General features: G+C 41.9%; 2 protein-coding genes across 4 annotated transcripts; both read right to left on the reverse strand.

Moving 5' to 3' along the window:
- On the reverse strand, positions 63 to 8,312 carry LOC8069052 (cytochrome P450 704C1). 3 transcript variants are annotated; one of them, XM_021450240.1, is made up of 10 exons: positions 7,841 to 8,312; positions 7,357 to 7,572; positions 6,626 to 6,910; positions 6,193 to 6,531; positions 5,537 to 5,728; positions 2,681 to 2,896; positions 2,261 to 2,542; positions 1,454 to 1,792; positions 644 to 844; positions 63 to 278 (listed from the first exon to the last, which is right to left on the reverse strand). In XM_021450240.1, the coding sequence occupies exons 1-10, from the start codon at positions 8,195 to 8,197 to the stop codon at positions 93 to 95; spliced, it is 2,613 nt and encodes an 870-aa protein (XP_021305915.1). In that variant the 5' UTR covers positions 8,198 to 8,312; the 3' UTR covers positions 63 to 92. The 3 variants fall into 3 exon arrangements, with proteins under 3 accessions (XP_021305915.1, XP_002437747.2, XP_021305916.1); XM_002437702.2 differs by having other exon boundaries at positions 5,537 to 5,737; positions 7,841 to 8,305; XM_021450241.1 differs by lacking the exons at positions 63 to 278; positions 644 to 844; positions 1,454 to 1,792; positions 2,261 to 2,542; positions 2,681 to 2,896 and adding an exon at positions 4,686 to 5,105 and having other exon boundaries at positions 5,537 to 5,737; positions 7,841 to 8,276.
- Positions 16,404 to 19,877, reverse strand: LOC8068379 (cytochrome P450 704C1). Its single transcript, XM_002437704.2, has 6 exons — positions 19,456 to 19,877; positions 18,972 to 19,187; positions 18,228 to 18,512; positions 17,782 to 18,120; positions 17,128 to 17,328; positions 16,404 to 16,689 (listed from the first exon to the last, which is right to left on the reverse strand). Exons 1-6 carry the CDS (start codon positions 19,816 to 19,818, stop codon positions 16,504 to 16,506), a joined length of 1,590 nt encoding a protein of 529 aa, XP_002437749.1. The 5' UTR covers positions 19,819 to 19,877; the 3' UTR covers positions 16,404 to 16,503.

Consider the following 23,986-nt stretch of genomic DNA (forward strand, 5'->3'; position numbering starts at 1 on the left):
GATTTTTCCCCCCAACCTCCCCAAAGTACAGTTGTGGATTATATACATGTCGCCAACAGTAATAAAGGATTAAAAAAACTTATTTTGGCATTTCAAGTAGAACGTGGGTATGCATACAACTGGAGTCCTTTATCCATGTGGAGGGTAAACATTGTTTTGTATGTAGCATCCTTGGATTCATCTGCCAGTTTGAACCTGAAGAAGTGTATCAGGGTGGCTGCCATGATCTTCATCTGCCTATATGCAAACTCTTTCCCTAAGCAAATGCGGGGCCCCGCCTGATCATTGAAGAAAGCTTCATTAAATGCAAATGGTTGCCTTAAAAAAATTTGAACACGGGGAAATGACAGACACCCTCCTAGGTGAAGGCTAATGAAATTAGCTTAGGTTGTTTAGATAGTTTGAGAGCTGATAGTAGCTTCTAGCTTGGCCTTAGCATGATTTATTTCCCAACCGGGCCTTAGCATTGGCCTATAGCAAGAGAACACAATTTGAATGCCACTATCTGCTATTATTCTAAACTTTATCTGTTCCTTTCTAATTGTCTATGAGAATCTAGGTAGTACCTAGTAAAGACATGTGATTATTGTTAGATTTATGTTCTCTCTGAACATGTGAGAGATGACTAGTGAGTTATACTTACATTGAAGGACACAAACTTGTAAGGACTCTCTTGCTGGAAAACTCCATTCACAATCCATCTTTCTGGCTTGAAATCTTCAGCATCTTCACCCCAGAGGTATGTCATCCTCCCCATTGCATATATCATGTAGTTCATTCCATCTCCTTTTATCGCTTTATAGCCATTAGGTAGTACATCATCTTCTTCCACCATCTTACCATCCTGTAAGAGTGCCACAGAAAATTTCACGAACGAAATTTGTAAAATGCAAGTCTGTGTAAATAAAAGAAACATGGTGTTACATAGAGCTTTTTTATTTCCTTCATAGTGGCATACTTATAATTGACTGATTGATTTTCTGGTTCCATATATGGAGTAATCTTGAGTACAAATTTCCTTAAACTTTTTGAAAGTATATTCCTGTAATTGTCCTTTGATACCGATTTGTCCCTTTGTGGATAAAATCATTCCAAATGCAGATTCAACTTGCCGACAGCTAGTAGCAACTTAAAGGTGGTTTAGAATATCTAACTTCTAGTAATTTTACATGGAAATAGACCATGCCGTTTCCTATCTCTGGTAGTCTTTAAAAATCCATGCTGATTTCTGAAGACTACTTTCATGTATTTGTAGTAGTTATAGTATTTTCACCCCAAACCATCTAACTAATATCTTTTGTAGTTAGCTAGTTAAGTTCATACTGGTAACAAAGGACATCCATTTTTCATTACGATGGAGATGTTAATAACACATTGTAATTAAGCTAAATCATGATCAAATTTGTTTGCATGGACCCTAGTCAAGGAATAGCCTACAGAGGATTTATTGTACCACTGGAACAGCTGGATACAGCCGTAGTGTCTCAGAGATTGCAGCATGGAGGTAGGGCATTTTGTCAATTGTTCCGTCATTCAATCTTGCAGTGAAGTCTTCTGTGTTGTTATCTTCCTCAGCCCACTTAACGGACTCCTTGATTTCGAGGGCAACTTTATCCTGCACTATAGGATTCTTGCAAAGCATGTAGAAGAACCAGGAGAGTGTGTTCCCAGTTGTGTCTTTCCCAGCAATCAGAAAATTGAGGACTATGTCACGCAGGTAGCGATCATTGATCGTTTCAGGGTCCTCCTTGCTTGCTATTATGAATCTTGATAGTATGTCCTCTCTGGCTTTCTGCATGCATCATAAAGGTGAAGATAGAGTTCAGTTAAGAGAAGATGTTGCAGAAGTAAAACTGTGCAGTATACTCTGGATGCTGCACAGACTTTCTGGAGAAGTAAAACTGTTGCTGAAGTAAAACTCTGGATACTAACACTAGATTCAAAAGCTGCTCAGACTTTCTGGAGAGTACATGCTCCACAAGACATAAGAGCTGATAAACAAAATCACACCACCTTTCAGATATGATTTACATGAAAATTTAGGTGGTTTGCATATGATGCATGACATATTGATCCTTCAGCAGATCTAAAATTGTCCATCTTGTTAGGATGCAAATATCTCGTGGCTAGACATAAAGATCTCTTATTTTAGTGCCAGATTGAGTTTTCGTCATCAGGTTGTTAGTAAAATGCATATAGCAACACAGAAGGCATACACGTCGACAAGCTTATATTCAGGTTAGAGTTTTGCAGCCCTTACATTATCTCGCCCACTCATTTGCTCTCTCTTTTGGTGGATCAACTTCATCACGAAGTCATCAATGATCTGAATGTTCTTTTTAAGCTTCGCTTCTGATCCAATGTTGAAATATCGTTTCAGCTGCCAGAACAGATCGACATATCGGTGGTAGACAAGAGAGTTTGCCTCATCAAAGGCATTGCTGAACTGAACACTAGATTCATCTGTTCCAGATAGCGTATTCAGCTCAAAACCAAATCCCACTTTGAAGATTGAATCCATAGTTGTTTTCATCAAAAGATCCTGAAAAAGGATGCATTAATATGATCCAATTTTTCTATCAAATACAAATATTATGTATCACTTAACTAACATCTACCAATATGAAGGTATTTACAAATTGATAATATATATGCACTTTCATGTTAGTCATGTAGGTACCTGCATGTTTAGAATTGTTCTGTTAGCTGCTGCAGATGATATCTTATCTGTCAGTCTTGTAGCATTCACTCTGAACACAACGCTGCTGAATTCACGTAGCACTTTGGTTGAGAATTCATGACTTGCCAGCTTCCTCTGGTGCCTCCACTTATCCCCGTCTATTGCAAAAATTCCATCCCCGAAGAGATCCTTCATAATTTCAATATTGTATGCTCCCTGTGTTTTTGCCTCAAATAAGTTCAATATCATGTTCATATGGTCATATTGTGATAGCCTGTCATATCTATCTAAGTAAATCAATTGTCTATGTAGTTAAGTAGCTCAATGATCTGACGGATAAGAATGAAAATACACTTTAAAATAAGTTTAAGGCTGATGAATAATCTACTTTAATTTAAATAAAATAAGTTCAAGTCTGAAGATAATTTATATTTCTTATGCATGACGATGTATTGAGTATTAACTTTTTTTGCTTGCAGTTTACTGTAGTGTTCTCGTTGAATGAAGGTAAGTGTTGTTTTAAGGTAATTTCAGTTCAGATTGCTGAAGTTTTGACACCATTTGATGCAGGATTTAGGCACCTGGCACAGAAATTGAACTATGTGCTGATCTAAGACTGATGGGGGGGGGGGGGGGGGGGGGTTAAAAGAATTTTATGGGCCACCTTGCTGTATTTGCTGAAACTGGTCTTGAGAACATGCTCAACGACAGCAGGGTCAGCCGTGAAGAGCTCGCTGTGTCCAGCGTAGACCAGCCTGCAGGTGCGATGCGCCAGCGCGTACTTGACATGCTCGTCGAACAGCCTGTCGAAGTTCTTGAGCTGCCGGAACATCGTTCCCATGAGCGGTGGCCGTTCCGGGTCTCTCCGGGCGAACTCTCTGGCGCAGAAGACGGCGAAGGACGCGACGACGCACAGGACGTAGAGGGTGAGTACCAGCAAGGCTGCGGCAAGAGCTGAGAGCAGGCACAGGCCTGCCGGTGCGGCGAGGGAGGATAGCTGGGAAGCCATTGGATTTGGAGCTGGAGCTGCTGTGGTGCAGGAGGTGCTTGCTCACTCAGAGAGTCAGAGTCAGAGCAAGTTGACCCAGCTCGTGTTGCTCTATTGATGGGAACAAGAAGTATGCTACCGCGCCGTACCAAATGGACTATACTATGCCGTGTTCAAACTTGAAACTCTGCAAAGGAACAACTACAGAATGATATCTGCATCGAGGTTTGTTGAGACTTTTGTGTTTGGGGAGGGGGGAAGTAAATTGAGACTGAAGAATGAGGTGAACCTCTTTGACCTGGAGGTTTCCAAACTGGATTTAGAAGACCATTTGGTGGGAAGAAGTATGATCTTTAATCTTTATATATAAGTATGCTCCTCCTTTTACAAGAAGGCATGGATAATAATTTTAGAATTAAATTATTGCTGCCTTGTGTACAAGATAAAGACTAGGACAACGAAATGGATAGTATAACATTGAGTCAAGGATCAGTCGGCTTGGAAAATCGTCAGCATGGCCGTGGCAGCAGTTGGGTTTGTCTGTGCAGGGGCAGCACGTTTCCTTTGGGTCCAAAGAAGATGCCGTCATGCAGTGCGTGCTCTTATGAGTTATGACTTCAGCTCTGAGACTTTTTGCACAATTTGTTTCTACTGTATATACAGCAAAATGGTATTATCGGACTCATCGGCAAAGGTATACTTATATATCGCAAACCAACAGTTTGGGCCTCTCAATACCAAGAGGCAGCTACCGTGGCCCATCTGGATTAACTACAGCAAAGCACCCGGGAAACATAATTACTTTCAGCTCAACGAATATCAGTGCCGGGCTAACTCACGTGCTCGCGGACCCGTTCTCGTTCTCGTCCTTGCTGTTCTCTTGCATTTTGCAGTTTCTTTCTATTATTACTGTAATGTTCATGTGCAGAGATTGCTTGGATCTTCATGTTACTGTTAGCAATGGGTATCATGCGATTAATAATAAGAAATAAAGTATACTTCTCATTCGATGGGTAGTTTCGTTTCGATATCTTTTTTTTTGAAAGACCAATATATGGATCATGTTTGATCCCATGCTATTGGGATGGTAATTACCAATTCATTAAATAACTTAATTTTACCTAAAACTGTCCCATGCTCATGCTGCTTCATTGCTCTTGTATGTACTCACAGTGACTTGCTAAAAGGGGGCAAAACACTAGTGTCATTTGTGGAATATGCACGTCAGCAAAGGATATCTTGTTTGGGGGTCTATGCTGAACGTGGGTATGCATACAAGTGAAGACCTTTGTCGATGTGCAGGGTAAACATGACTTTGTATGTCGGTTCCTTGGATTCATCCTCCAGTTTGAACCTGAAGAAATATAACAGGGTAGCAGCCATGATCTTCATCTGCCTGTACGCAAATTCCTTCCCCAAGCAGATGCGGGGACCCGCCTGATCATGGAAGGAATAAGCTTTGTTAAATTCAAATAATGGTGATCTGAAAACCAATGAAATTATCTTTGGTCATCTTAGGAACTTGATAACTTATGAACAATTTCCATGATTTTGTATTGGTGGATGTCTTTGTAGCACCCTACTCGTTCTGTAACTGCAATTGAAGCGATGGTGTGTCATTTGTCGCTACTGACAATGGGGTAGCATGTCATCTACTTCAGTATCAATGCAATGTTGTGCACCAGTTATTCAATTGTACTCAAGCAGCACAAGGTAACACCAGAATACCACTAGTTATTGTTGTTTTCTTAATTTTCTTTCTAATTCTCAGCGCTGATTTGGGCTCTGCTTGGCATTGACCTAACTAGAACTGGACATGTTTATATTGTAAACATATAGGAACTTTAAGCCCATGGCGAGATACTTACATTAAAGGCTGCAAACTTGTAAGGGCTCTCTTGCTGGAAAACTCCATTCACAAGCCACCTTTCAGGTTTGAATTCTTCAGCATCCTTGCCCCAGAGGTATGTCATCCTTCCCATGGCATAAATCATGTAGTTCACTCCATCTCCTTTAACCACTCTATAGCCATTAGGCAGGGTATCATCTTCATCTGCCATCTTACCATCCTGAATGTGGATGCATGCCACAGACAAATATTAGCACGTATGGCATTGTCATTCTCGTCATTGTATTATTAATTTGATTCAAGAAACTTGAAAATGTGATAGTGAATGCATATTCCCTCTTTCAGTTAGGTTGAGCTCTGAATTTATGATATTTCCTTATGCAAAACCTCTCAGCAATTTTTGCCATTGCTCCCAACATCCCTTACCATCCCCATCAACTTTTCAGAATAACCAAGTTTTTGTGAGTAAGATCCACAGGTCTGATTATTAATTTATCATCTTACCGTATGCTAAATAAACCTACAAATTAAGCTATTTCTTTGTCACCATCATTATCTATATGCAATTATCTAACATTTTCATGATTATTTATTGTGTAAGTAGGTGCTCATTGCCAGATCCAAAATTTAATTGGGTCTTTTCTGTACAGGAATATCCTTGGAAGCTATTCATACCACTGCAACAGCAGGATACAGACGTAGTGTCTCAGTGATCGCACCATGGAGATAATGCATGTTTTCAATAGCACTTTCATTCAATCTTGCAGTGAAGTTCTCAATGCTGTTATCTTCCTTGGCCCACTCAAGTGACTCATTAATTTCAAGGGCAACCTTATCCTGCACCACGGGATTCTTGCATAGCATGTAGAAGAACCAGGTCAGGGTATTTGCTGTGGTGTCTTTCCCGGCGATTAGGAAGTTGAGGACTATGTCACGCAGGTAACGGTCATTCATCGTTTCAGGGTCCTCTTCACTTGCTAATATAAATCTTGTTAGTATGTCCTCTCTGGCCTTCTGCATGTGTCAAAGAGGAGATAACAAAGTTTATACCTTGCTAAAAGAAGATAATTAAGCGAAAAAAGTTTTGATTGAGCTTCTTATCCCTTACATGGTCACGTCCATTCTTCATTTTCTCTCTCTTTTGATGGATCAACTGAATTATAAAATTGTCGATGATCTCAATGTCCCTCTTCAGTTTAGCTTCTGAGCCAATACTAAGAAACCTTTTCAGTTTCCAGAATATATCAACATATCGGTGGAAAACAAGAAAGTTTGCATCATCGAAGGCCTTGCTGAATTGAATGCTAGGTTCATCTGAACCAGATAGTGTGTTCAGCTCAAAACCGAATCCCACTTTGAAGATTGAATCCATAGTTGTTTTCATCAAAAGATCCTGAGTAAAATTGCATTATGGTATTGACTTGCAATCAGAAGGGTAAAGATAAGGAGAACTTGCAATAGAATGGGTACAAATAAGGATAACTAACAGGTTAGTATCTGAGCAAATACTTGAGTTCTTTTAGTAGCATGTAGTTGAGCTTGTTCAAGTTCAAGATACTGAGGAACAAGCTTACTTCCTCAAACAATGAGCTGTTTTTAAAAGTAATCGTTATGTTTGTATACTTGTTCAGAGAACCGATCGTAGTTGAGCTGTGCTTACATGTTGGCTCCATCTTTCTGCAACGAACTGCTAGGCTAAATTCAGATTAGATATAGATTTGACTCTGCTTTGCCTTCTAGGTAAATTAGCTAATTGGAAACATAGAATAGGCTACAGCTACAAGTATTACCATTGTAACTTTTCATTTCTATGAATTATGATAATACTTATAAAAGTACCTGCATGTCTATGGAAGTTTTATTGGCTGCTGCCGATGAGATCTTCTCTGTTAGTTTTGCAGCATTTGTTCTGAACACACCACTGCTGAAGTTGCGAAGGACGCTGGTTGAGAACTCATGGCTCGCTAACTTCCTCTGGTGCCGCCACTTCTCCCCGTCGGTTGTGAAAATGCCATTTCCAAAGAGATCCTTCGTGATTTGAGTGTTGAAGTCGCCCTGCGGATTATGTTTGAAAACTGTACGTCAGAAGTGTGCATATGCTCAAATTTTCCAGAGTTATTCAATTTACCCCTTTGTTTTTCTAAGGTTAACAAACATAAGTAATCTGGCCAACTTGAACATGAAAACACAACACTAAGAATATCCAATTTATGCTCTACTACTAATACTTTCATGAAACATGGTATATGCAAACTGTATCATGTTATCTGAATATAGAATTGAACAATATTATAGCAGTGAGGGGAGAAACGATGAATTCTACCTTACTGTATTTACTGAATCTGTTCTTGAGGATATGTTCAATGACTCGTGGATCAGAGGTCAAGAGCTCACTGTGCCCAGGAAAGAGCAGCCTGCTGGTCCGATGGGCAAGCGCGTACTCCACATGCTCATCGAAGAGCCTGTCGAAATTCTTGAGCATCCGGAACATAGTCCCGACGAGCGGTGGTCGATCACGAGCTCTCCTACTCCAAGCAAACTCTTTGATGCAGAGGACAGCGAAGGACACAAGAACACCCATGATGTAGAGGGTCATCGCCAGCAAGGCTACGCTGAGAGCTGAAAGCAAGTACAGGCCAGTGGTTGCGGCGATGGAGGAGAGCTGGGAATGAGAAGCCATTGGAGCTAGCTGCTGGCTGCTGCTCCCTCAGAACAATATTATTACCATTTGTTTGGTTTGGCCATTGACCATTGGCACCAAGATTTAATTATCCAACAGGCGAATCATGTTCACGAATACTTAATACTGACGTGATGGCACGACAAATCATTTGCAGATTTCTAAATCATTTGCAGATTTCTAAGTCCTGTAAGGATCAGTGGGAGACTTCTTTGCATATATGGTCTTCCGTCCATCCATTTGTGTTGGCCTGATCTAATCTGGGTGTTTGGATCTGGTGACTAAAGTTTATTGAACATTAGTATGTTAATCACTAGGACTAAACATGACTTAATTATAAAACTAATTATACAGTGAAGAATAATTTACGAGACGAATCTATTAAGCCTAGTTAATCTATCATAAGTATCTACTGTAGCACTACATTATCAAATCCAAATTATAAATTAATTAGGCTTAATAGATTCATCTTGCAAATTAGTCCTAATCTATGTAATTAATTTTATAATTAGTCTATGTTTAATACTATAAATTAGTGTACAAATATCTGATATGATAGAGACTAAACTTTAGGAGTTGGAACAAATCAAATTTAATAAAAAAAGGCAAAAAGGGAGAGGCCACCACGCCATGGATGATGATCTCGACTCGATCGGGATCCTGTCCCCAGCGGAGGGCGGTGCAACGCTGGATCCGTCTAGATCTGCCCCGGTGCAGTTCGTGGCCACCTCTGACCACACGGGGAAGGGGCGGTCACGCCTCACACGTACTAGGTGTTATCTGCCGCTATCCGTTGGCCGTTGCCAACAACAACACTGTGCCTTAGCCATCTTAAGGGCTTGTTTAATTCTAATTTTTTTGCAAAATGAATACTGTAGCACTTTCGTTTCTATTTGACAAATATTGTCCAATCATGGATTAACTAGGCTCAAAAGATTCGTCTCGCAAATTACAGGTAAACTGTACAATTAGTTATTTCTTTAATCTATAATTAATGTTCTGTGCATGTGCCGTAAGATTCGATGTGATAAGAAATCTAAAAAAATTTGTAAAATTTTCTGGGATCTAAACAAGGCCTAAGATTCTTGAGCCCTTTTTCTTTGAGTCCCTTTTGTATGGTTCTAGACAGCTTCAGCTTCCACCTCCAAAAGCCTACAAAATACTATTTATAGGAGCTAAAATTCTCTCTCCTTCCTCTTCCTCAAACAAAGGGAGGAGAGAGAGTTTATACTCTAGCCCTAGCTCTCTAGCTCTCCCTGTTACGGTGTTGGATTCAGAGTTTAGACTTGAGAGCTGAAACAATGGCACACAATGGCCGCCACATTTCTGGTTCCGGTGGCCACAGACACATTCTCATTCTTGTCCTGCTGTTCTCGTTAGCCGGTGGTAGCGGCAGCGAGGGTGTGACGCCTCTTTGCGTATTACGGAGTGTCTTGCATTATGCGGTTTCTTTCTATTACTGTAATGTTCATGTGTAGAGATTGCTTGGATCCTCATAGTAAGGAATAACGTATACTTCTCATTTGGTGAGTAGTTTCCAAATGTGTCGATATCTTTTTTTGAAAGACCAATATATAGACCATGTTTGGTCCCATACTATTCGGATGGTAATTAGTTAGAGTACATCAATTCATTAAATAACTTAATTTGAAGCCCTAGGATAGAAAACAAGCCACATGTCATCTATCGTGAGGTGGCTCTAGGCGACACACTCCCACTGCCAGGGGACCACCACCGTCGGCTGCTCATTGGCCGCCGCCGCCGCTCCTCGCATGCGGTGGCGGCGGCTGTGGTGGCGCTCAAAAAGGTAGCCTTCCGCATCCCTCTTCCTTCCCCTTCCTCTTTTTCTATCGCCCACCACAAGCTCCACTAGGAACAATGGCTTTTGGACCAAATCCACCTCTGCAGTCGCCGAATCTATCACTCCCCCTAGATCTGATGCCTCCAACCAGATCCAGCCACCCTGTGTCGGGGCATGGGGTTGCTAGACGCGTTGGCTAGATCTGGCCATCTTGTGGCTCGGCGGTGCTGTGGCGGCTAACGTCATCAGCACCTGGGAGGTCGCAGAGACAAGAGTCAAGACGCCTATGAGGGTGTCCAACGGCCTATATGTGGCAGGGCACCGGGGCTCACACTCGCGGTTACTCACCGGGCCTGCCAACCTCGTGGCTCATGACAACCGGATCCAAGAGCTAGGTGGCCGGGGCGGTTACATCCCATGCTCGCTGGCGGCAGTCTATAGGGCCGACGCACGGGCATCCACTGGATTCACACCTCTAGGGCTACGACTAGCCTTCGACGGCTCGAGGCTGGGCGGCCAAGGCCAGTGCGCCCCCGACGCCCAGTGGGCTAGTTGCCTTGTGTTCATGGCAGCCAGTGGCCGAATCTATGGCCATGGCTTGGGGCAGCCACAACTACCTCTACCCAACAATAGAGTCGGTGACCCTGTTGCTGCTCTTGGGGCTGGTGGGATCTATATGACTTTTTGAGTGACACCTTAGCTCGCCTTTGGTCGGGCCAACGACGGTGACACCTTGGGCGCCACATTCCTCCTTGGAGGCATCGTTGGTGAACTCTTGCTCCCCGTCGGTGGCTTCTAATTCAGGGCGGAAGCCCCACTTTACATGTTGTATGACCAGCGGCGATGGCATCCACGGTTCTACCCTTGGGCACCACTCCCTTCTTGAAGGTGTTCCTGAAGAATTTGTCGCCTGACCCCGTGTGGTTGCCGGCTCCCGTGGCTCCTTTCGTAGTTTCCTGGTGGAGTTCCTCATTGTGCCTATCCTGCAGCAATTGACCTTGCCATCGTCTCTAGGCTTTCACAGCGGATGCTTGTGCCGCAATTGGTTGTTGGCCTTCCTCTGGCAGATGCTTTGTTGCCAAGTAGGTCATGGTCGTTCCCCCTATAGATGCTTTGCCACAGTGGGCATCTTCTTCATTGGCGGATGCTTTGTCGCCGTTGTCGCTAGTTGCACGCCTCTCTTCGCTAGTTGGATACTTTGCCACCAGGTAATTGTCTAGTATGTAGGCAACCATCGCGTTGTTGTATCCTATCTTGCAGGCACAGTTGGTAGGTTTTGGGTGTTGAGGGCGGCCGCTCTTTCTCTCCTTTATTTTCTATATCCTTTGTTGTATCCCAGGTCACTAATTGTCGGGTACTATAAACCGGGGTACCCTGACAAAGGGCATAAAAACGACAAAATCCTCCCTTCCCCATGAGACATCACCAAGTTAGATCGAGATGATTCCACCTCGGCCCAACAAAAAAGCCCAATGAGGCAAAGTAAGGATCACGACTCGCTCGAGCCTTGGTCTCGAGCGAGTCCTACGCCTCGCCCGAGCCCCGGCCTCGAGTGAGATCTACGTCTCGTTCGAGCCCCGGCCTCAAGCAAGATTCACGCCTTGCCCGAGCCCTGACCTCGGCACGGACCACCTGTTTCAAGCTTCCCATACAGGGTGACCGCACTGCGGATGGGACATGGGCCACGCCTCCACCCATACTGCGGTAGGAAGTGACACCCATTGTGCTACCAACTCCCATCCCTGTTACACCTTACCTTTGCCACTGTGAGTACGGCCAGACAAGGAAGGGGATGGAAGATGTTAAATCTCAGCACTATTGCCATAAACAAGCGTCACTACTTCTTGACGCAGGACGGAGAAAAAAGGCTCGGAGGGGATTGCCACAACCCAAAATAGGGCTCGGCAAGGTTACTATAGGGCAGGACATGAAGATCTACTATGCAGAAGACGACCTTGCACGATCAACAAAGACGACCATGCTGTTGCCATTACTCCGAGGACAGGATGACCAGCCACTACAGCTCTGACGCCGCACTCCCTCTATGTACTAGGAGTAAAAACTGAGTTCACACATGTAAAATCCACCTCCCCTTAAGACTATAAAAGGGGAGGTAGGGCATCGTCTAGGGGCACGACCAACACAACACAACAGACAACAGCCAACTCATAACCACAACACATCTGAGAACTCACACGAGCTCTCAACCACCGACAAAGCCGAGACCTGGGACACCTTCCCTCTCTCGCAACTCGCTTGTAACCCCTACTTCAAGCACCTTGGGTGCAAGATAATACAAGATCTGAACCTCGCACTGGACGTAGAGCAGCGTAGGGCCAAACCAGTATAAATCTCTTGTGTCCTTGCATCACCATCTGGGTTCTAGGGCACACAGACTCGATCACTTGTTAGTGTCTGGATCACGTGTCCAGACGCCGACACTAATCATTAGCTTGGTGGTTTGTAATTTGTGCCATGAGGGCTCTCTTGTGGCAGAACCTCCTGAATTAAGTGGCCCACATGCACCCATCATTGTCTCAAAGACTTCTGATCGACGTGCACGAGTTCCAAATGACTCAAGAAGTCTGTCGGGTGTCCTCGGGAAACCCGAATCATCCACGTTACATTCTTTCCAGGAATTCCCTCATTAAGCATTACAGTATTACACCATTTTCATAGATAAGATAAATCAGAGTAAAAGCGGAAAGGTTACATAACATAGATTGAAACTTAAGTCCAAAAGTTACAAACCATAAGTATTTAGTACATAAAAGGTTCGGAACTTTATATTACATAAACCATAAGTCACACAACAAGCTTTACTTGCCCAAGGTCACACATCAGATTCATAATCATCACTCTCCTCCACAAGAGTGAAGAAACAACGACCATCAAAAGGTTGATCAAAGGGTTCACCTGCAACATGGGTTAATAAACCCTGAGTACAAAAGTACTCAACAAGACTTAACCGACTAGAAAAGAGGTGAAGACTCAGGAATGCAGGCTATAAGGATTCAAAGTAAGGCTTTAGCAGGATCAAAACATTTCTTTTGCATAAAAGCTTACTAAGAGTAAAACCTACTTTCAAGTTTTAACTCAAGATTATCATTTATGACTAACCAAATTATTATCAAACTTTCATAAGCAAACCACATCTTTCTGATACCAAAGAATTCATTTATTACTACGATGATGGTGTGAGGATTGAGGCTCCATTTCCGAGGAAACACGGCGATTCGAATCGATTAAACCCAGCTGGGGATTCAGTACCACACGACATATGTAGAATTTAATCTTGCATATGTCAACCTTTTCTATAGATCCTCCCATACAAGAACGGGTCCAGCGTCACCCGAGAGTACAGTACACCACCATCCTACAGCCAATCTAGATGTTTCTCGGTCATCTCAGATCCGTAAGGTGGGTACACGCTACCCTCGCCATCTCTCCACTCCCAGTACGCGGTTAGCCGTTCTCAAGTATCGGAATAGCTATAGGTAAGGCTTACCATCGCATGTGGGCTGTACTCAAAGGTCTCAAACACAACAGGCCATCAACGGAACGGTCCTTAATCGACACAGTTGGAGACACTACTTTAAGACTCCATTCTTAAAGCAAGTCCACCGACCGGTCTCAAGTTGAACATTATTGACCATAAAAATATTCCACAACAACCCTTCAAACTTTCTCATTTGAAAACCTATCTAATAAGCAGGGCTAAGCATACTAAGTATTTTCATAAAACAAGTATCAAGGTTAATATTGAAATCATCAAGGTAGATAATGCAGCAAATAGGATTCACTCAACTCCTATTCACCTAATGCATCATATTAACTCAAGTGATATAAATGACTTTATGAAAATAAAATGATAGGGTTTAATGTCCGGGGCTTGCCTTGGCCGGAAGGGAAGTCCGACAACTCAGCAAAACCAGATGGATTTACAAACTCAGAAGCAACCCACTGAGGACCAGATTCCTCTGGAGCGTAGTCTACACGTAGAAGTGCATATACATGATCAATTAGATGCTCATGACATGATAAAGACAGGTTACATGTTCTTGGATGATAACAATAAACATAACTACCTCGAGTACAACTTACCTTCACGGTATAGAAACAAACTAATCTAGCTATCAAAGCATAGATTACTACTAAGCAAATTTTATCATCTTCATTAAGTAGTGTTGTGTAGCTATCAGACAACAAAGATCATTTATATGAAATAATCCATAACCAGGGAGCATATCATGCTAAGTAACCATTGGTTGTCAATCAATCCAAAATATCACTCAAATCCTAAAGGGATTAATTATTTCTATTTCTTTTATAATCATTTAAATAGCTTTATTATGGCACAGATCATACTTTATCAAAAATAGCTGAAATTATTCCTGAAGCTAGATAACAGTAACACAAGTTCACATGTCAAATTTCATGATTTTTGGATATACCCATAAATTATTAAAAATCATGGAAGATTTATTTATTAATAAACAGAGGCAATTTATATATACCTGCAAACTATCAGAAAATAAAATCTAATATTTTTCCTGTATTTTAATAAATTTATAGAACCCACACAAAAATTTTTATAATTTTTGGATCAGTACAAAATTTACTATTCAAATTCAAACATCAAGCATTTTTAAACAAAAAGGAAAAGAACACGAAAAAGAAAAAGGGTACTGTGCCGCGCTGGCGGCCTGCTTGGACTCGGCCCAAGTCGGCCCGCGAGTTCTCCCGCGTCGCGCGCGGGCGCTCTCTCTCACGCGGCCACTGACGGGCGGGTCCCGCCCGTCAGAGGCGCCTTCTACCTCCCGCCACCGCTCCGGTGAGCTCCGGCTCCGCGCCGGTGAGCTCCCGGCCTCCGCGGTGGGGTGGGTTAGCATCTCCGGCTTCTCGCGCAACCCCTAGGACACACGGGACAACCTCTACTCCCTCCTAACCTTCCTGCTCACGCTCATGGCGGACGACCTCCTCGGCCGAGCACACGCCGGCCACCACGGGCGAGTAGAACGTGCATAGAGAAGCGCAAAAGCATTAGGAGCTCACCACGACTTCAACCGAGCAAAAAGCAGCAGCGGAGAGGGTCGGAGTGATGCTGGCCACGGTGGAGCGTCCACGGCGGCGTTTCGGCCGGGGTTGGAGAAGAACGGCTCGGGTGGGCGCTATAGCAGGGTAGAGCTTGAACTCAGGGGCGCAAACGGTTGCGGGGTTCCTGGCGGAGTTGGGAGCGAGAGCTCGGGGGTGAAGAAGCTATAACCACGGTGAATTTTTGTGGCGCAGAGGGGTCGTCGGCGTTGGGTGAGAAGAAGAAAACAAGGCGGCCGCTCAGGGGGATCACCGAGGGGAATGGATGAGCACGTCTGGGCCTTGTCCACTTCACGGCGGGCTCGCGCAGCCAAGCAGCTGCGTGGCCGGGTGCATGGCAGCGCGCGCGAGAGCGGCGCCTGCCCGCCCTGCAGCCGCAGTGGACGAGCTCGTGATCCCCATTGGATCACTGTAGCCCTCCCTTATCTCCTCTCCTTTGTTTTATATGAAAAATCGCCCAAAAGTTGAACTGGAGCCAAATTTTTGCCAAAATAAAACTTGTTCAGAATTTTGAATGCTACAAAACATCTTTAAGGGTCCAAGGCTGATTTTAAATGGAAAGGGACGAATTTGAGCCAAAAAGTCTGAAATTCAAATCTCAAATTGGGAAAAATTCCAATTTTGAATTGGGGCAGATTAGAATTTCCAAAATTACTTTTGATTTTCCAAAACAACTTGAAAAATTCCCAACATGAAAGTTGTTTAACTTTTTGAGATCTACAACTTTTATGTTGGCCACTTTTCAAGATTCCAAATAGATTTTGAATTGGAGATTCAAATTGGAAAAGGGGACAATTTCTGGAAATCTGTATTTTCAAAATTACTTTGAATTTTGTACTGAAACTTCAAAAACTCAAAACACCAAAGTTGTACATCTTGACAAGATCTACAACTTTTCTTTTGAACTCAACTTCAAATTTGGCTTGGTTTTTGAATTGCACAAAAGGGGGCAAATCCAGGGTTTTAAAATTAGGGTTCTTCCCCCCTTAAGCTCTCGGAAAACTTTCACCCAAGGGTTTTAATCACCAACACAAGCATCCAAACACAATATAAGCACACTTTAATTCCTAAGCACATTCATCCAAATTAAACTTATTTTAAGTTAATGCATTAGGGTGTACTTAACAAATATACTATGCAATACTCATGATGACATGATCCACTTTTAGTAACCGTAACATCGGGGATGTTACATCTCTCGTAGATGCGTCGTGTAATTCACTACTCTCAATGAAAAACGGGCTATATTCCCCGATCGTGAAAAGAAGAATTTAATTTTACCTAAAATTGTCCCATGCTCATGTTGCTTCATTGCTCTTGTATGTACTCGCAGTGACTTGCCTAAAGAGGCTGGCAAAACACTATAATTTGTGGAATATGTACATCGGCAAAGGATATCTTGTTTGGCAGTCTATGCTGAACATGGGTATGCATACAAGTGAAGACTTTCGTCGATGTGGAGGGTAAACATGACTTTGTATGTCGGTTCCTTGGATTCATCTTCTAGTTTGAACCTGAAGAAATGTAACAGGGTAGCAGCCATGATCTTCATCTGCCTGTATGCAAATTCCTTCCCCAAGCAGATGCGGGGCCCCGCCTGATCTTGGAAGGAAGAAGCTTTGTTAAATTCAAATAATGGTGGTCCAAAACCCAATGAAATTGTATTTGTCTTGTCTTAGTAACTTGATAACAAATTCCATGTTTTTGTACTGTTGGTTGTGTAATTGAATCGTTCAATAACTTGATAACAAATTCCCTACTCGTTCTGTAATTTGAATAATTGATGTGTCATTCGTCACTTCTGACAGTGGGGTAGCATGTCATCTACTTCAGTAGCATTGCAATGTTGTGCACTAGTTATTCAATTCTACTCAAGCAGCACAAGGAAACACCTGAATACCAGTTGTTGCTGTTTTCTTATTGTTGTTTCTAATTCTCAGTGCTGCAAGGCTGTGCTTCGACCTAACTAGAGCAGGACATGTTTATACTGTATAAAAAAACTATAGGACCTTTAAACCCGTGGGAAGATACTTACATTAAAAGCTGCAAACTTGTAAGGGCTCTCTTGCTGGAAAACTCCATTCACAAGCCACCTTTCAGGTTTGAATTCTTCAGCATCCTTGCCCCAGAGGTATGTCATCCTTCCCATGGCATAAATCATGTAGTTCACTCCATCTCCTTTAACCACTCTATAGCCATTAGGCAGGGTATCATCTTCATCTGCCATCTTACCATCCTGAATGTGGATGCATGCCACAGACAAATATTACCATGTATCGCAATGCCATTCTCGTCATTGTATTATTAATTTGATTCAAGAATCTTGAAAGTGTGATAGTGAATGCAAATTCCCTCTTTCCATTAGGTTGAGCTCTGAATTTCTGATATTTCCTTACGTCAGTAGCTTTTGCAATTCCTCCCAAGAACCCTTACTATTCCAATCAAATTTTCAGAATAACCAAGCTTATTTTTTTTCTTGAAAGAAAAGAATAACCAAACTTTTTGTTGAGTAAGATCCACAGGTCTGATTATTAATTTATCATGTTACCATATAGCGAGTATGCGAAATACGCCTACACATTAAGCCATTTTCATAATTAAGTTATTGTATTAGGTGCTCATTGCCAGATCCAAAAATTAATTAATGGGGTCTTTTCTGCACAGGAATATCCATTGAAGCTATTCATACCACTGCAACGGCAGGATACAGACGTAGTGTCTCGGTGATCGCACCATGGAGATAATGCATGTTTTCAATAGTACTTTCATTCAATCTTGCAGTGAAGTTTTCAGTGCTGTTATCTTCCTTGGCCCACTCAAGTGACTCATTAATTTCAAGGGCAACTTTATCCTGCACCACGGGATTCTTGCATAGCATGTAGAAGAACCAGGTCAGGGTATTTGCTGTGGTGTCTTTCCCGGCGATTAGGAAGTTGAGGACTATGTCACGCAGGTAACGGTCATTCATCATTTCAGGGTCCTCTTCACTTGCTAATATGAATCTTGTTAGTATATCCTCTCTTGCCTTCTGCATGTGTCAAAGAGGAGATCGATAAAATTGAACTTAGAGGTAAAACTCAATGTTTATACCTTGCTAAGCAAAAAAAAATATGGATTGAGATTCTAAGCCCTTACATGATCACGTCCATTCTTCATTTGCTCTCTCTTTTGATGGATCAACTGAATTACAAAGTTGTCAATGATCTCAATGTTCCTCTTTAGCTTAGCTTCTGACCCAATACTAAGAAACCTTTTCAGTTTCCAGAATATATCAACATATCGATGGAAAACAAGAAAGTTTGCATCGTCGAAGGCCTTGCTGAATTGGATGCTAGGTTCATCTGAACCAGATAGTGTGTTCAGCTCAAAACCGAATCCCACTTTGAAGATTGAATCCATAGTTGTTTTCATCAAAAGATCCTGAGGAAAGTTGGATTATCGTAACTCGATTTGCAATCAGAGGGGTAAAATAAGGAGAACTTGCAATCGAATGGGTAGTAATAAGGATAACTAACAGTTTAGTATCTGAGCTTTGTACTTGAGTTCTTTTTAGTAGCATGTAGTTTAGCTTGTTCAAGTTCAAGGTACTCGGGAACAAGCTTACTTCCTCAAACAATGAACTCTGTTTAAAATTGATCGTTATGTTTGTTTAGTTGTTTAGAAAACCCATCGATATCTCAGTTGAGTAGTGCTTACATGTTTGCTCCATCTTCCTGCAACCAACAGCTAGCTAGGCTAAATTTAGATTAGATGTAGATTTGGCTCTTCTTTGCCTTTTAGGTAAATTAGGTAATTGAAACACAGAATAGGCTGCAGCTACAAGTTATACTATTGTTTGTAATTTTACATTTTTACAATAATACTTAGAGATAGAAGTACCTGCATGTCTATGGAAGTTCTATTGGTTGCTGCAGATGAGACCACCTCTGTTAGTTTTGCCGCATTTGTTCTGAACACACCACTGCTGAAGTCACGAAGCACTCTGGTTGAGAGCTCATGGCTCGCTAACTTCCTCTGGTGCCGCCACTTCTCCCCATCGGTTGCGAAAATTCCATTTCCAAAGAGATCGTTCATGATTTGAGTGTTGAAGTCGCCCTGTGCATTTGTTTTGAAAACTGTCAGTGTCACAAGTGTGCACAAGCTCAAGTTCTCCCGAGGTATTCAGTTGGCCCCTTTGTTATTTTTCAAGGTTAACAAATACAAGTGATCTGGCAAACTTGAACGTGAAAACGCAACACTAGTAATATCCAGTTTATGCTTTGCTTACTGATTCTGTCATGAAAACTACCTTACTGTATATGGAATTGAACAATACAGTAGCAGTGAAGGGAGAAGGAAGATGATCTCAGGCAAGGAGACCGACCTTACTGTATTTACTGAAGCTGGTCTTGAGGATATGCTCAATTACTTGTGGATCAGAGGTCCAGAGCTCACTGTGCCCAGGATTAGGAAAGAGCAGCCTGCTGGTTCGATGGGCAAGCGCGTACTCCACCTGCTCATCGAAGAGCCTGTCGAAATTCTTGAGCATCCGGAACATAGTCCCGACGAGCGGTGGTCGATCATGAGCTCTCCGACTCCAAGCAAACTCTTTGATGCAGAAGACGGCGAAGGACACAAGAACACCTATGATGTAGATGGTCACCGCCAGCAAGGCCATGGCGAGAGCTGAAAGCAAGCACAGGCCAGCGGTTGCGGCGTTGGAGGAGAGCTGGGAATGAGAAGCCATTGGAGCTAGCTGCTGGCTGCTGGCCTGCTGCTTCCTCAAAGCAATATTATTACCATTTGTTTGGTTTGGCCATTGACCATGGACATCAAGATTTATTTATTTATTTATTTATTTATTTATTCAACAGGCGAGTCGTGTTCATATATAAATAATACTGATGTGATGGCATGACAAATCATTTGCAAAATTCTTAAGTTCTGTGGCTCAATGGTAGACTACTTTTGCCTTGAGACTGTGTCAATAGCAACCAAGTTCTCAAATGCATGTAACTGCTTGGTCTTGAAGTATTGACAGGGAGTTACAAGCTTAGGGCACTCACAATGCAGACTCTATCATAGAGTCTAAAGTTATTTATTACCTCAAATAATGTGGACTTAGAGTCTAAATAAGACTTAGAGTCTTATTTTTTCTACCTCTTTCTTCAATAAATATGCTGCCACATCAGCAAAATACCATCAATAATATGTAATTAATTGTCTTGGACTCTGTAATAGAGTCTTGCATTGTGAGTGCCCTTACAGCACCAAACGAACCTGTGTTAATCCTTTGAGTGTACTCACAATGCAAGACTCTATCACATAGTCCAAGACAATTAATTACATATTATTTATAGTATTTTGCTGATGTGCCAGCATATTTATTGAAGAAAGAGGTAGAAAAAATAAGACTCCAAGTCTTATTTAGACTCTAAGTCCACATTGTTCGAGTTAATAAATAACTTTAGACTCTATAATAGAGTCTGCATTGTGAGTGCTCTGATAGTGCAGTTAATTAGCTAGTCTTTCGGTTGGGCAGCAATGGGTGGCAACAAATTAAACTTGATAGAACCATTGTCAACGACGTACAGTTATTTGATAGCCATCTTCGTCATGGGTGTTGCCTTTGTTTTTCACTCGTGTTTTTCCTGGGAGCACTGCACTCTACATCGAATACGTATGAGCTCTACCGCTCAATTAAAAAGAAAAGCTGTAAAAACACACCCTGGAGTCCGAGGACAGTGGGGATGGTGCTTTAAATGGATCCCGCGGTTCTTCTCTAGTATAACTAAATAAACTAAATATACCGTGGTTCTTCTTTAATGTAACTAAATAAAGATATTTAGAGAGTCATCTCTATCCTTATTCGACACACATATAAAAGCGGATAACCCATGGACTGACCATCAACGGCTACTGTCAAAGCAGCTGCAACCTACCTTTAGCCAAAGCCACCATGTGAGAGCAACTCCAAGAGTTCCCCAAAAATATAACCCCCAAAACTTTGTATTAAGAGCTCTCTTAAATAATTATTTTCTAAAAGCTAGTTTCCTCCACAGCAGCTCCCCAATATTTTACACCCAAAAATATTTTGAACTTGCCACAACGTCAGTTAGTTGGATGAGGATGGGGCTAGAAACAGAATTAGTTGGATTGGGACTTTTGCATCGGCTTGACTTGTTCCGTTGGCCAACTGTTCCATCCTTCGTAGCTCCTCGAGTCTCACCTTTTCTTATGAACGGGAGAAGGAGCACGGAAATTTTCTACCAGAACGGGGCGCGAGCACGGGAAAAGAAGCACCGAAGAAGATTGGGGGCACACCGTCGGTCTGAACATATGAGGGGCGCAGGCTCAATTTTCCAGAGCCAGCAAATTTTGGGAGAAGGTTTGAGGAGCTGTTGGACCCATAGGTTTTCTCCTAAGCACGCAAGTTTTAGTTTTGGGAATATTATTAGCCTTCTCTTGGAGATGCTCTGACCCCCTCGTGCACACAGATAGCACCCACACACATGAACATGGGAGGCTTTGTTTAGTTCCAAAATTTTTTGTTAAAACGATACTGTAGCACTTTTGTTTTTATTTGATAAACATTGTCCAATCATAGAGTAACTAAGCTTAAAAGATTGGTCTCGCGATTTATAGACAAACTGTGTAATTAGTTTTTATTTTTATCTATATTTAATACTCTATGCATGTGCCGCAAGATTCGATGTGACGAGAAATCTCGAAAAGTTTTGAGTTTTTAGTGAACTAAATAAACAAGGCCTGAGCTATGCAAATGCAATGCAATCCTTGAAGGCTTTGGGGCTCTGGATTTCCTGTGAAGGTCCTAATGTCCAAGTGGACTTCTTTTATCCCAATTCCATAAATAAAGACTCTAGTCCTACGACCCAATAAAAAACAATACATTTTATTCTATTACATTATAAATGAGGTATAGACTGCGCGCTGTGCGATCAGCAGCCGGAGACCACCGACCACTTGCTGGTGGCATGTGTATTCGCGAGGGAGGTCTGGCATCGCCTCTTATCCGCCATCGGCCTCGACCAACTACTTCCGTCGGGCGTTTCAAGGCTGGTGGACTGGTGGCAGGAAAGCCGCGCCTTCCTACCTCAGCAACCTAGACGAGGCTTCGACTCGCTCGTAGTGCTCGTCTCTTGGACTCTCTGGAAGGAACGGAACGCCAGAACCTTCGACAACATCAGTTCCACGCCTACTCAGACTCTCGCCAAGGTCAAAGAGGAGGCGAACGCGTGGCTCGCAGCAGGTTTCCGCGGCCTTGCTGCCTTCGGCGCACTGCTTTAGTTCGCGCCCGGACGTTCCGTGTAGCAAATCAGCTTTAGAACAGGGTTACGACTTTCAGCAGCGCCGTTTGAGCCGGCGACTTCTGTGTGGTGTTATCAGCGCTCCTTGGCACCTCGCCATGGAACGCTAACCTGTACTTTGCTTCTCCAACTTCTCTTAACGAAACACGTGCAGCGCACGATTTCGAAAAAAAAAGAATAAGCATTGCGGGGCACACTACAAGCCCGGTTTCGTTTCTGTTGAGAACCCCCGCTGCCCAAGCCTACTTGAAGCTATAGATAGTGGGCCTAATCATTCTCGATTTTTTACTTTTGTCCTGTTTAGATTGGAGATGAAAAATTTTTGGATGTGACATTAGATGTGTCAGAAGAATATCGGGAGGAGTTTTTAGAAAATAATAAAAAAACAAATTACATAGCTCGTTTGGAAACTGCAAGATAAATCTATTAAGCATAATTAATCTATCATTAGCACATATAGGTTACTGTAGCACTTAAGACTAATTATGGACTAACTAAGCTTAAAAGATTCGTCTCGTGATTTTTAACCAAACTGTGTAATTAGTTTATTTTTTTTATCTATATTTAATATTCTATGTATGTGTCCAAAGATTCGATGGGATGGATGAAAATTTTTTGGGTGGGGAACTAAACAGGGCCTTTGGCTATGCTAGGCCAAGGTCTTAGTAATAATAACCAAAACTAATAATTAAATTAATCTTTTTTTATTGAACTATCGTAGTAGCTTGGTTTTTCTCTCTCTCTCAACTTCTAAAATCTAAAATTATTAAAATTACCTCATTACCCGAGGTGGTTTTCAAGACCCTAAAAATCCAATAAACACGGGATAAGATTTTCTAAACCATGACAAATATCTTTAAGCTTACTACTAAAACTTTGTGAAAAATCCTAAAGATATTAAGACAGGAGATACCTAAATAAGATTGAAAATATAGCTTCTAGTAATTATATTTAGCTCTAGGAAAATGAGAAAATATCTATAAAATTATCAAAACATTCTAAGGCCAGTCTCAGTGGCCTGTTTCAATGTACTGTTTCCAAAACAATGAAACAACCTTCACAATGCATGAGTTTTACCTTGACGTTTTCTAGGCTGGGCAAAGCATTTAATTACTGCAAAATGATTGGATCACATGCAATATGGTGAAATGATTTAGCCCTCAGTGGGGATTTCATCCCATTTCACCGCGTGGAAACAACGTCCGTAGAGTTTCACTATGGTGAAACTACTTCTTTCTCTCTCCTCTTCGTTTCATGCAAAAAGTGCAGTTTTGTTAACATAGCGCTCTAATAAATGTGCATGACATCCTAGTGAAACCCCTCACTGAGACCTGCACCTGCACATCAGCTCTTACTAAGGCCTTGTTTAGTTTGTGAAATTTCTGGTTTTGGTATTTTTGTTTATATTTGATGGTTATTGCTCAATTATAAATTATAATTGAGCTCAAAAAATTCGTATTATAAATTATAGACAAATTATATAATTAATTTTGTTTTTTATTTATATTTAATATTTTATATATGCAAAAAGAATTGATATGACGGAAAATCTTAAAAAAAATACAACTAAACCGGCCTAACATGTTT

Source organism: Sorghum bicolor, chromosome 10 (genome assembly GCF_000003195.3).
Source record: "Sorghum bicolor cultivar BTx623 chromosome 10, Sorghum_bicolor_NCBIv3, whole genome shotgun sequence".
In the NCBI taxonomy this organism is placed as follows: domain Eukaryota; kingdom Viridiplantae; phylum Streptophyta; class Magnoliopsida; order Poales; family Poaceae; genus Sorghum; species Sorghum bicolor.